Source organism: Colletes gigas, unplaced genomic scaffold, assembly GCF_013123115.1.
Source record: "Colletes gigas isolate AHSC1104 unplaced genomic scaffold, ASM1312311v1 Colletes_gigas_Sc00018, whole genome shotgun sequence".
NCBI classification, from domain to species: domain Eukaryota; kingdom Metazoa; phylum Arthropoda; class Insecta; order Hymenoptera; family Colletidae; genus Colletes; species Colletes gigas.
Genome location: NW_025106647.1, coordinates 5,099,507 through 5,111,851, shown reverse-complemented (window position 1 = coordinate 5,111,851; position 12,345 = coordinate 5,099,507). Strand labels below are relative to the sequence as shown.

At 45.8% G+C, this 12,345-nt stretch overlaps 1 protein-coding gene across 2 annotated transcripts in view; it reads right to left on the bottom strand.

Moving 5' to 3' along the window:
* The window catches only part of LOC122400411 (protein groucho-like), a 162,840-nt gene that overhangs the window by 35,102 nt on the left and 115,393 nt on the right, over positions 1–12,345 (bottom strand). The window contains exon 6 of one of the 2 annotated variants that reach the window (XM_043401865.1): positions 6,622–6,871. In XM_043401865.1, coding sequence (XP_043257800.1) covers positions 6,622–6,871 — 250 coding nt within the window. Of the gene's footprint in view, positions 1–6,621; positions 6,878–12,345 lie in introns of both variants that reach the window. The other variant, XM_043401864.1, reaches the window with a different exon arrangement.

The window sequence follows — 12,345 nt, the reverse complement described above, 5'->3', positions numbered from 1 at the left end:
GTAGAACACTTTTATAATAGGCAAACAACCTGCTATATGTTCGATTTAATAATTGTCAACTATCGACCCGTAAAGCTTCTGCGTTGCTAACGTTTATTCTCGGTTCCTTTCGATCCCTAACGCTGGCCATTGTCGTCAGACTGCTTCTATAGCCGTGTGTCTTGCCAGTTTCTGCTTTCAATTACAGTTCCTCCGATGAGTAGACTCATTCAGGAGTATTGGATTATTTGATAACACGATATCGAAGAACTTTCATTAATACAGGAAATTCTTCGTGCTCTTATTACGAGGTTATACGAGTTCTTCTTAAAACAAGTCTTAATATATTTGTGGGAACAGATGTAAAAAGGAATAGATCGATCTAGAAGTTTCGCAATCGTTATCGTAACGCGAGAAGGAGTGTTTCTCTTGAATGTTACGTCGTTGTTTAAATTAACTTTCCGATCGTACATTTACAATTTCTGTCGACGAAACCGTACCTAAATCCCAGTTAATGGTTGAGAAATAATTAAGATCCAACGTGACGATTCGACCGCTCGAACGTTCACAGCGATGAATTAACGCAGCTCCCCGGGGAGTATTTAACCCCGTCGCGCAACGAGAAATCCTCGAGCGCGCGCGCGAAAGCCCGAGAAGCCAGCCACAGTCCCCGATTATGCAGCGAGAAAAAAGAAATTCATCGCCCGTAAACCTTGCCGCCGTAGCGCCATTTACAAACGAAGTAATTCCTGGAGCACGCGCGATTTAGACGGCCGCGATGAAACATATCCTACGGGCAGGGGTGACTCGCACGGTTGTTTTATGGTTCGCCAAATTAAGGAAAAGCTCGTCGAGCATGGCCAAAAGGAACTCCGTCGAGCCATTACCGGCTGGGTTTGTCGTGGGGTGGCGGCGCGCGAACAGAAGGGTCGTGAATTTTCTGCCGCGGACCGTATCCGGTACTCGTCTTGCTCTCGCCAAGCTCGCTAATATTCGTCCTTCTCGCCTCTATTCTTCTCAGGGAACGGTTCTAACCTCTCCCCTCCGCGCGCAGCAACTTCCTGCTCCGGCTCGTAAACGGACGCGGAAGAGCGCGCATAATTTCCTACTAAAATGCAAAGAGCTCGTTTGCCGCGCAGGAGGACGGGACGCGTCCTGCATCCTCGACGAGACGCCTTCGACGAGCTCGCGATCATTAAGACGAGACCAGAAAACCCCGACAAAAACCGACGATTAAGACGACCACTTGTATTCGTACCCTATGGTGATTCGTGATAAATGAGAAAAAGCTGACGTTGTCTTACAATAAATTAAAAACGGTGTAACGAAGTTAATTCCGAAAGTTTCGATACCAGATATCCAAAGTATCGAATTCTAAATAAAACTGGTGATATGCGAGACTAGATTATACTCATAAAAACAATAAAAAAGTTCACATAAACATACGTCCTATTCAACTATGTTGTCAAGCGATGATGAGTCGTATGTTAGTATAATTATTCCGGAAATGATCTTAAATACGGCGTGTTAAAGAAGCAACTCGCCATAACTCGAAAACAATGATTTTTGAAATTTTCAAGCGTAGAATGTAGTCCTGAAGTGGGTCCCATATGCTACGGGACACCCTGTATTTAATCAACGACTCGAAACAGAACGGACGTCCGTCGTGCCCGATTTTTCGTCATCGAGCGAGGGACTACTGCACCGCGGTGGAAAGGTTGGCGACGAGGTCCAGGATCGACGAAACGAAATTCAATTTGCGCGCATCCGACCGGATCCCGGGGCCGGCCATTGTCCCGTCGAATTATGCGCCGATTACGTATATGTAGTTTATCGTCGTTCGAGTGGACGGTCGCGGAACGCTTCCGGAATACAGAGGAGCGAAGGAGCGTGAACGATGCGGCGATCGTGGAATAAGTTACGCTCGGTTTAATGACCCGATAGCCGGGAAAGCAAACTCGCTTCCTTGCCTCGGACGTCGTAAAAGAAACGAGAACGAACGACGGAGAGGAAGAATATAAGAAAACAACAACAACGAGTACAATATCCGAGAGAATTACGAGAAGCGTACACGCTCGAGAGAGTCGCGATCGTCCCGGGGGACCATTGCTCGCGCGAGCATCCACGATGAAATGGTAATGCGAGCGATACCGGTTTCTAATCGTCTGTAAAAGAGACCGCGTCTCCGACTTACTTCGGGGGCCCCGGCGAATCGTTTCGAGAACGAGTGGAAAAGGAAGCGTCGCGGGGGCAGATATTACGTCCGACGGGGGTGAATCCGTCCGAGTAAATCCTGGGAGGAGAGTCAAACGATAACGGCCACGCTTGGAAACAATTCGCCGGGGGCAATGTTCCGGAAAGGAGGGAAGAAGTTCCAGTCGCCGCGACAGAAATAGTGGCCCGTTACGGCTCCTTGCCCCCCGCGTTTCGAAAGGGTGTCGACGAGGTTCCCCGGGTTGTTCCGAGGGGTTGAAAACGCTAGACTGCCTCGAACCGGTGATCTCGGATGTCGCGCGGTCGTTCGCGAATTTGCGGTCGGAGATCATCCGGCGAACCGGGGTCTCGTCGAACGGAAGAATTGTTTGCGAAAGAGACGCGAGTCTATTGAAAGGATTTACCACAGTGATACTAGAAAAATTAATTCTCGAGTTAAGACGCCGAGGGAATTAAATTTGAATAGAATTTGTGAATTATTAACGAGGTTACAAAAATAAGTACTGAAACGAATTTTAGGTTACGTAGATTACTAAAATAAAAATTTTACTTTTGCAAAACACTGTACTGTTTTGATTTGGCAATGAGTGGTTTAAGGGGGATTCTTGGATCAGTGGACTAATAAAGTTGTAAACAATAGAGATATTTATTTAAGTCTTGAAAAAATAATTTTAAACTCCACGTATATTACAATTGCACAGCAGGCTCGAAGAGATTCGTATCGCTTTTAACGACCGTAGATCATAATTAGGGCTGCGTTCCACTCGTTCCCTAATAATGTATAGTTTTAGCAAACGTGCATAAAAGCATCTGTCCAATCGGTGAAACGTGGCTGCCTTAAAAAGAAAACCCGTTGCCTGGATAAATTCCCAACGTCGCAATTAAAAGGCTGCTAACTCGGATCAGTAGCCTGCTCGTTCACACACGAATTCCAGCCGAGCACGTTGGCGAGCGAGTCGAGTAAAAAAGTTGCGTCGATCGCGCTGTTAACAAGTCAGGAAATTAAGGGACTAATTTGGTACCGTGGATCGGAAATACAGAGTTGTTCGTCGTTTACTTTTTCTCGACGAAGAACTGGGAAACACGAACGTCAGTAGCCGTACGCGATGTGTAACGTAGCTTAATAAAGTGTGCACCAATGTCCATAAATCGCGGTCTTGGAAAATGCAAATTAAGGTACAGGTACAATTTTTAAGTCACTTTGACTTTTCTATAAATTTTACAACGCTCGTATGGAATTGAAATAAACGTGCTACAAGTAAAATTGTACAGCAAATTTTAGATCTTACAAAAAGGTTGGAATGGTTAATTAATTAATGAAAAAAAAAAATTTGTGATACAATCCACGACACGCGATACGAGTTTTCATAGCTTCGCGATGTTAATTCGTGGACGGGGGTGTACGCATCGACGGATCTCGGATTGCAAAGGGTGAAATCGAAGAGACAAATGCCATAGAGCTCTCCGAGTGGTCGAGGACGTTCCACGATCGACGGGGGCGGAATTTTAAAAGGGGCCTAGGCGACGAAAAGTCGAGGCACTCTGGCGCGAGGAAGAATTGAGAGGTCTGGGTTGTTGGGTAGCGAAGATCGGTCGGTATTTCATTAGGGGGAGCCCGGGGAACGCTCGGAAAACGCGGAACAACGTGGAACAACTGGCCGGAGGTTATACTCGGCCCGCGGTAACATAGTTAGGCGAGAGTGCAGCTCGAGATATTGCGCGAGCACGACACTGAGCGGAAGCGGAACGTAAGAGGGAAAGAAGAGAGTAAGACGAAACGACGAGGGAGGTAGAGAGAGACGGAGGGTACGGAGAATAGGACGGGAGGTACAAGCCGAGGGGCGCGAAGGTTTAGAAGAGCCACCTAGAGGTGGATGGAACGAAAGGGGGGTAGAGTCGGAAGTACTCTCGTGTCAAGAGGAGATTCTGAGTGCTCTCCTGAGAGACGACCATGCACGCCAGAGAGGAAGGGAAGCGAGAGGGAGCGAGACAGATTGCACTGTAGACGCGAAGCAGAGCGAGACCGTTCGCCGAAACGGCGAGGGATGAGACGATGAACGGGACCGTGTATACGTGTGTACGTGTGCGAGATAGGAGAGTCACTTGAAGCCCTCGCGACTTTGTCAGCGCTACATGGAGCCTAAGTGCGAACGTTCTTGCACTCGTATGTCGTACCAAGGAGAGGGACGAGGACGCGCCGGTGCAGAAGTGGATCTTCGAGGTCAAGATCGAGGGTTCTGGGAGTTTCAGGCTTAAGCACGATCGTTTGCGTCACCGTCGTACTGCGGGGCGGTTGAAATATCCCCATGGCGATGGTTCCCTGCACCCTGACCCTCAACGCCTTCCGCGTTGCACCCGATATTCTTCCTACCTTTCGCCGGAACGGCTCGACGGACCCTTCTCAACGGGAATCTTCTTTATTAGTTCTTTTAACGCTCCATTGTTTCCCACCCGGCGACATTAATCTCTGCGCTTTGTTACGCTAATTGGAGACTCTAGCCACCGTCGAATCAATTTCCATTATTTAGAGATCACACGGTCCTTCGGTGTAGAGAAATTCGAGTGTCTAAATAGAACCAGGTGGGCTTTAACATTTCGAAAATCTCTTTTTTTACGGTTTCTTGTAAACTACGTTTACCTTAACATCATCTTCGATACTTGAACACCTAGCGACCTCTCATCTACTGTGCGTCCGCGAGAAGTTGGCTAGCGAGACGGCAGAGGGCGTGGCGAAACTCTAAACTAGAGTGGGGAACCAATCAGACTCGCTAGCCACCTTCTCGCGAACCCACAGTAGCAATACGATCGCGCGAAAACTATCGCATTTACGACATTTATTTGATTATTATCGAGCACGAAAGAATATCCGACTTATTAATAAAAAATGCGTAGCGTCTTAACGTGTCGTCTTTCGATCGACGTCCTGCCGCCACGTCGGAGGATCGTCGACGAGCGAGCGTCGGAACGCTTGCCCAGCGATTTTGTTGTTCGACTTCGCCGTAACGAGTTTGCTGAACGCGCTGTTCGTTTGCGAGGAATCGAATGGAATACAAGGTAACGCCTAGCGAATCGTCTCATGGGGATCCGATTGCAACAGCTTCCCATAGCGACCAGATAAGACCGTAGGAAAACAAGCGACCGGGTTGCAGGAAACGCGATCGACGGAATGGGCGACACACGCTTCTACGAACTAGAAGCTGTTCGGTTCGCCCGATACGCGAAATATTCGCGAACGAGATGCTGATGGCGCGAAAACGGCACGAGACACGAGATCAGCGACTTTTGTAAATCGAATCCCTCGTCGTTCGGTAAGAGAGGCAGTATCACGGTACAGAGTACGGTGTCACGGTTCTTCTGGTATCGGTGTCGAAGCAGGTGGGATTTCGCGGTTCTCGTTACCGTTTCCAGAGGTATTTGCCAGCGACTAACGTCGACCGCCGTTTCCCACTACGCGTTACTTGTTCCAAGTCGCCGAATAGTTCTGCATTCTACATTTTTAATTAACTGTTTTCTATATTTTTTTCTCGAAGAAAGGTGTACACGAAGCAAATTGGAAATTGAACTCGAACCTTTGCTTAAAAATATTTCAAATATCATCGATTCTTTATATTCCAACTTCGACCAGTTGTCGAAGCAAGTTGGAAATTTCTGAATTAAAAATTGGTACTTTTCGCATTTATTATAGGTAAGCATGCTTCACAAGCTATTGGACTACCAACACAGTTTACAATAATTTTTAACGATTACGATATATTGAAAATTAATACCGAACGAATTGTTGATGGTAAGCTAACAGATTTCTATCAAAAGGGTGTCGATAAATCAATCTAGAGATAGATATTTATACATAGATATTTATTGGTCTGGGACAATATCCCTTAAGGACACAAAAATAGTTTCAGTATACAATAATAACAGTGAAGACCAGTGGTTCCCAAACTTTCTCGATCTACCGTCCCCTTGGTTTCATAAATTGATCCCCAGTGCACACCAATCTATAAAAACAATATTACGATGCATTGAAAAGATAATATTGTAAATATAAAAAACCCACGATTCCCCATTAAAAATAAATACGGTAATAAATTTCGTCCCACCCACACCAAATGCGAATTCGCCCAGTTTGGGAATCACTGGTTTAGAGAGTAATAGTACCATTCCAAATGTGATAAAATAATTCCAGACAAGGTAACAATATAAATGCTAATATCAATACCAATAATAATACTGATATTAACAGTAATACTATCAACGATACTAAATAACGAGACAGGAAATGGCCATACTGTAGGTACGTAATGACTTCGTCGTTTTCACGATCACGGATACATATTTTATTAACAAAAAAAAAAAAAAAAAGAAAAAAAGACAGAAAGACTTGTGAAACGATCTGATACAAATTGACAGAAAGTCAAAAGCACGACTTACCACCGTTCGGCTTCAAGTCGTCCGGCTGACCCCGATGATGGTCTGGCTTGGTCAACATTGGGAGAGGGTGAGCAGCCGTGCCTCCGGCGGTGGCAGCCGCGCCCGGTGGAATACCTAATCCAAGAAGAGCTGCAGAGGCTGAGGTAGGAAGTCCAGGTCCAGGAAGTGCCGGAATACCTGGATGAGGACCTATCGCGGCACCTGGTGGTAGAGCGTGCATCTGTTGGAGAAGCCTCGGCAAGTCTGGCCTCTGTTGCTGCAACAAATCATGATAATCAACTATTACCGCTTCACAAAGCATCCCCTAAACTGTGAGCAAGGAAAGCTTGTGCTTCGCGTCAGGAAGAACGTTTATAGACGCAGAGATCATAAGTTCCTCGCGAATAAAGTTATCAGATTATGTCTTTACTGGCTAAGTGGATCACTAATAGATACGCGAGTCGATCGCTAAGAATCTAAACGAGATTAGAAATTCGCTCGCCTCCGCGTTGAAAAGTTTTGCGGGTACGCGGCAACTAGCTTCTATTCGACGAGCGTACCGAGATTTCAATGTAATCGAGTACGTCCAGAAATCCAATCGTAACGACAACCGACAACACGTCGGATAAGTCTCCGTGGCGAGATTATATCGAAGAGCAAGTGACATTGGACAACGATGAGACACGCCCCCGCAAACCGCTGTTATCGTAATCGTTGGATAAACTGATCATGAACTGGCCGATATCGATAAAATTGGCTCCGTTCCTCGGCGAGTAGGTGATAAAAATAGTTGACGATTGGACGAGGGGTTTCGATAGGACAATTTCAAAGTAATTTTCACACACCGTGAATAAATAATTCCGTGGCTCTGCCCGCGATGTGACAAATATAAACGTTATTTCCACTCGTTAGACGATTAATCGTTTCCGTTTAAACGACGGGTCTATTGTCCGTTGAATCTAATGATACAGTGGATGTGCATGATACTGCCCGCGGGATCGTCACATGACTAAAATTCTATCCGTTTGCTGCGTCCGAGCGCCATTTTGATCAGGGATGTATTGTATTCCAGGCAAAGTGGGTCGGAAGGGAAAATAATTTTACGAATCTCTGGAAACCAGACGATTTCGTTAAAATATTGTTACAAACGGACTGTATTTTGCCACGTTTTTAAATAAATAATCTTCAGAGATTTAACTTGACCATGTGATTCCGAAGACACATATTCATTATTTACATTTCTGAAGTTCGTGATCTTTGCTTCGAAATCTCCGTTACCTAGCGACGATTCTCGTGCTCGTCGACAGAGGGCTACGCTCAATCCTTCTCTCTCGCAAGCACTCGACCGACCATCGACGATTAGAAACGAAAACATTACTTATCGCGCGAACAAAATGGAAGAAACGATGCAAGATTGGAGAAGGGTAGTCACTTGGGGGTATATGACTATTCCGAAAGGAACGTGTCCGCCTCCCCATCATTCGTTACGTGGGACGCAATTTTCCGCGGGCAAAGCATACAAATCACGGGGTAAACTTCCGGGCCGCGCTTAAACAACCCTCTACGCTCCGTTGGCGGAGGTAAATCCGAAAGTACGAAACAAGTGGCGGGACTCACGCGGCCTTTCCGGCGCAGAGAGTACCCGGGTAAAAGTTTAGGGGAAACCTTAAACGAGTACACCCTCCTCTCGTCGGCAGTAGTTTCCTCGTTAGTTGGCCCAGACCAGGGGTGTCGGTCGAGTTTCAGCTGCCAGACAAATTGTAGACCCGTGCAGCGAGCATTTTAACGCTCGGCGGATCACGAGACGCGAGCACGCCGAGGAACAGGAACAGGAATAGGAATAGGAACAGAAGGCGAGGGCAACGTCGAGAGACAGGGAACATCCGGCAAAGAAAATGAGAAGACGGGATAGAAAGGGGAAAGAAGAAAGAGGGGGTGGGAGTCGGTGGAAGTGTTCCGTCGGAAGACACGGAAGGGACGAAAGGAGGAAAAGCAGAGCCGTGCTATCGCCTCCTCGGAACCGGTGTACACTCGTTAAGAACCGTTCCCGGAATATTCCGCGGAGCAGTTTGCCGAGATAATTAAATGGTTTAACGATATAATAACCCTGCGTCGAGCGACTGTCTGAGCCACCCACAAAACACACAAACAGAGGGATCGCGAGCGCTCGCCCGTGTGTGCCGAAATGAAATGTGCTCGAGTCTCCGTTTCTCGTGGATTCGAGGTGGCTGCGGAAGCACCCAGGTAACGATAATAATCCTGACCTCGGGCTGCCGTCGTGACCCGTTCACGAATATCATTTTCGTATTTGCGACCGAGCTTCTGCCGATGATCGAGATGAATTTGTTCTCCCCGGCAGGTGGTGACTCCATTCGTCCACCTAACGCGGAACATCGTTCGCACGAATTCGCAGACAAATTACAGCGAGTCCTCCATTTACGCGGTTAATTCGTTCCCGGGAACGCTTCGCGGGATCATTTGTTACACGAAGATTCATGCAATTCGAACGCTACGTTGGACAGGGTTCTGTTTTTATTTTCGCTATTACGCTATTGCTCGTTCCGCCTCGTGAATATTTATGGAATAAAACGAGAATAATGCGTTCGAACTTCTTACCTGCCACGGAACCGACAAGTCGAGAAAATTGTTTCGTGTGAATGCAGAGATTTCAAAATATGCGCGCAAGAAACGCGTCAGAGGGATTTACGTAACGCGTCAACCGCGATGTTTACATCCGAAGTTGACGTCGAAAAAAGATCTTTCCTGCTTTCTTGAACGCGAACGAATTTGTAAGTCAAAACGCGTAACTCGCGGATTCTAAAAACGCTCCGAACCATTCTATTTATAAAGTTACAAGCGATACGTGGATGCGTTTTCGCCATGAATCGCGTCGATGTTGCTGACGTTCGTAATCTCTTACACGAACGGCCCAGCCGACGACGCTTTTCAGGCGTCAACGACGTGTGATATAGAAGAAGGTTAAGACGATCTCCCTCGGATCTTTTAGCGGCACTATCTTCACGGCTGGTTGAGTCAGCAAGTAGCGACGCCAGTGAAAACTGCTGAGAGGCAAGTCCCTGCCTGCTGGTGGATGCAGGTGCAGTAAGATGGCTCGCGCGAAGATGAAGGGGACCGTAATGACTTCCTCTTTGTCGCTACTCACAAAAGATTCTCCGTTCCGGAGTGGAAAAATTTCAGAGATTGAAATAACCCCGGGTTCGGTCGCTTAATCTTCGTTCCGAGTCTCTGGTGAATTATCTTCAGGGTGAAACTGAAATCAGTCTCGCGATGATTCCTCGTTAAACATTTCCTTTGAACGCACGGACTCGTTATATTCTTCCTCGCGTAATCTTTCGTACGAGACCGTGCCTCGTTACACATTAATACCTTCAAAACCATTCTTTGTCCTGACGTTAAGCTGCTCGGAATTTCCAAATTCTCCAGACAAAAATTAGACGAAACCGTTTGATTGCTAAGTTTACAGAATTCATGAAACATTTTGTGATTTTAAATTATTTAAATTGTATGCTGCATAGTTTTTTTTTTATATGAAAACAAAACCCTGTACAAACACTGTCTGCCACGTATTAGGGTAGTCCAGGAAGTATGACGCATTTTGGTTGCTTCTGTTTCCTACCTAAAATATATCTTACGTTCCTTCTGTTCTCATTGTTCGTTTCGTTTATTAGCACGCGAATATCAACAAAAGCCTGCGTACCTGTGGCAGATGGCAGCCACAGAAAGCCACACGTGACACCACTGACACGAACGATTCGGGAACCTGCACTTTGGAGATACAGACACGCCTTTGAAGTATCAGAAATACGCTCACGTAGCGACAGAACCGAAACGTGTTTTGATACCATCGATAAATTTACGTTTGAAATTATTATTCCTGCATCGACGCTTTCTAAGAAACGTCTTCAAACTGTTTTGGAACTTATTGAAATGCAAGACCATCGTACCGATACCGATCGATTCTATTAAGTTTCGTATCCATTTTCACATGCATGACTCGTCGGAATTAAAGCGAACCACGGTAATGCCGGACGATTAATCTTGACGTCAAATACGATTAATTATTTTTCAAGATTGGAATCTGATGAATTTTTCATGCTGAATCTGTTAAACGTAACAGGGAATTTGTATCATTTAACATTTCAAAATAGAATTAACACAATGTATTTCTATCTTTACGTATGATTAAACCATATTATTTTTTAATGTTTAGGAATAAAATTTTTTACTATAATTATTAATGAAATTCCCATGGATTGTGTAAATGAGTATATCGTTAAATTAACCTCATCGCTAGCAGAGAACAATTTTAATCTTGCTGATATAATTTTAAGTGGGATTGATGAAGCTTGACTGTGTTTGACACGAGTGTTCATGGTTTTAAATTACTTAAATTCTTTTCTAATGTTTTCCTGGAGACAGCAATTTTGAATGTTGACGTTTTCATTGAATTTGAAATAACATCGTTGAAGAAGATTTCCTCAAAGTTTGATAACATTTGACTCGAGTATGCTTCCCTAATGTAGTAGACTGACATTTGTAGCAATTGTGTCGATAATCGTAAAACACTTAGAGAGTAAAGAATATTTAAACAAAGATATAAGTAGCCTTCATTCTCTACGAAGTTTGACAGCGTTTGATACAAGTGTTCATGGTTTTAAATTACTCAAATTTTTTTCTAATGTTTCCCCGAAGACAGCAATTTTGAACTTTGACGTTGTGGATGTAGTTTGAAATAACATCGTTGAAGAAGATTTCCTCAAAGTTTGATAACATTTGACTCGAGTATGCTTCCCTAATGTAGTAGACTGACATTTGTAGCAATTGTGTCGATAATCGTAAAACACTTAGGCAGTAAAGAACATATGAACAAAGATATAAGAAGCCTTCGTTCCGAAAGAGTCGCGCGTCAAACATTCTCAAACACACCGACGACAGGCGATATACAAAATTTCTAGTAAACCAGCTACATCGTCTCGTCGTGGCCTCGACGATGCTCGACGTTTGAATAGCGTGTACACTGGAGGAAGTATAACGAAATACATGCATCTTACCGATACCAGTGACAACTTACTCCGATACCCGTCGGATAGTTCGACACAAGGCTCGATAATTGACGCGTATCGATATTAACGAGCATCGGATTGATACTGTCGGCGGTATCGGGTCCCGGATCACGAAGTATCGAACTCCGGGGCGACAAGAAGCGGAGGATACTCGGGGTCGCGACAGCCGATTTCGCGTCTCCGATCGGCGGTTGTTCGCGCGAAACAACGTCGGCGAAGTTCGCGGTGGGGGAGAGTGGAGGAGGAGGTGGAGAACGGTTCGTGTTTTTCTTTCGATCCCCCAGCGGTGACTGAAAGGATTTAAGATCACCGAGGAAAGACAGCGAGAGACGGAAGTGGGTTGGGAAGCCCGGGGAGCGATTTAAAGCGCGCGGAATCCGGGGATTCTGCTAAGGATTTGCCGCACGTAGCCCGACAACGCCGCGGATCCGTGGAAGTTTCTATGGTCGGGGGGTTGAGGCGGAGCGCCGAGCAAGCGAAAGGGTAGGTGGAGTGAGGGGGGCGGGGGTTCGAAGGGAGGGAATCGAGGGGGTGACCGGGGGTGAAGGAGGTCGAAGGCAGTTGGGTAGCAGGAATGCTGATTAGTCGGTGCTCGTGCGCCGTAACACTATAACCTATCCGGCTTGGAAACTGGGCAGGAAGACTCGGGATAAGATTCAAC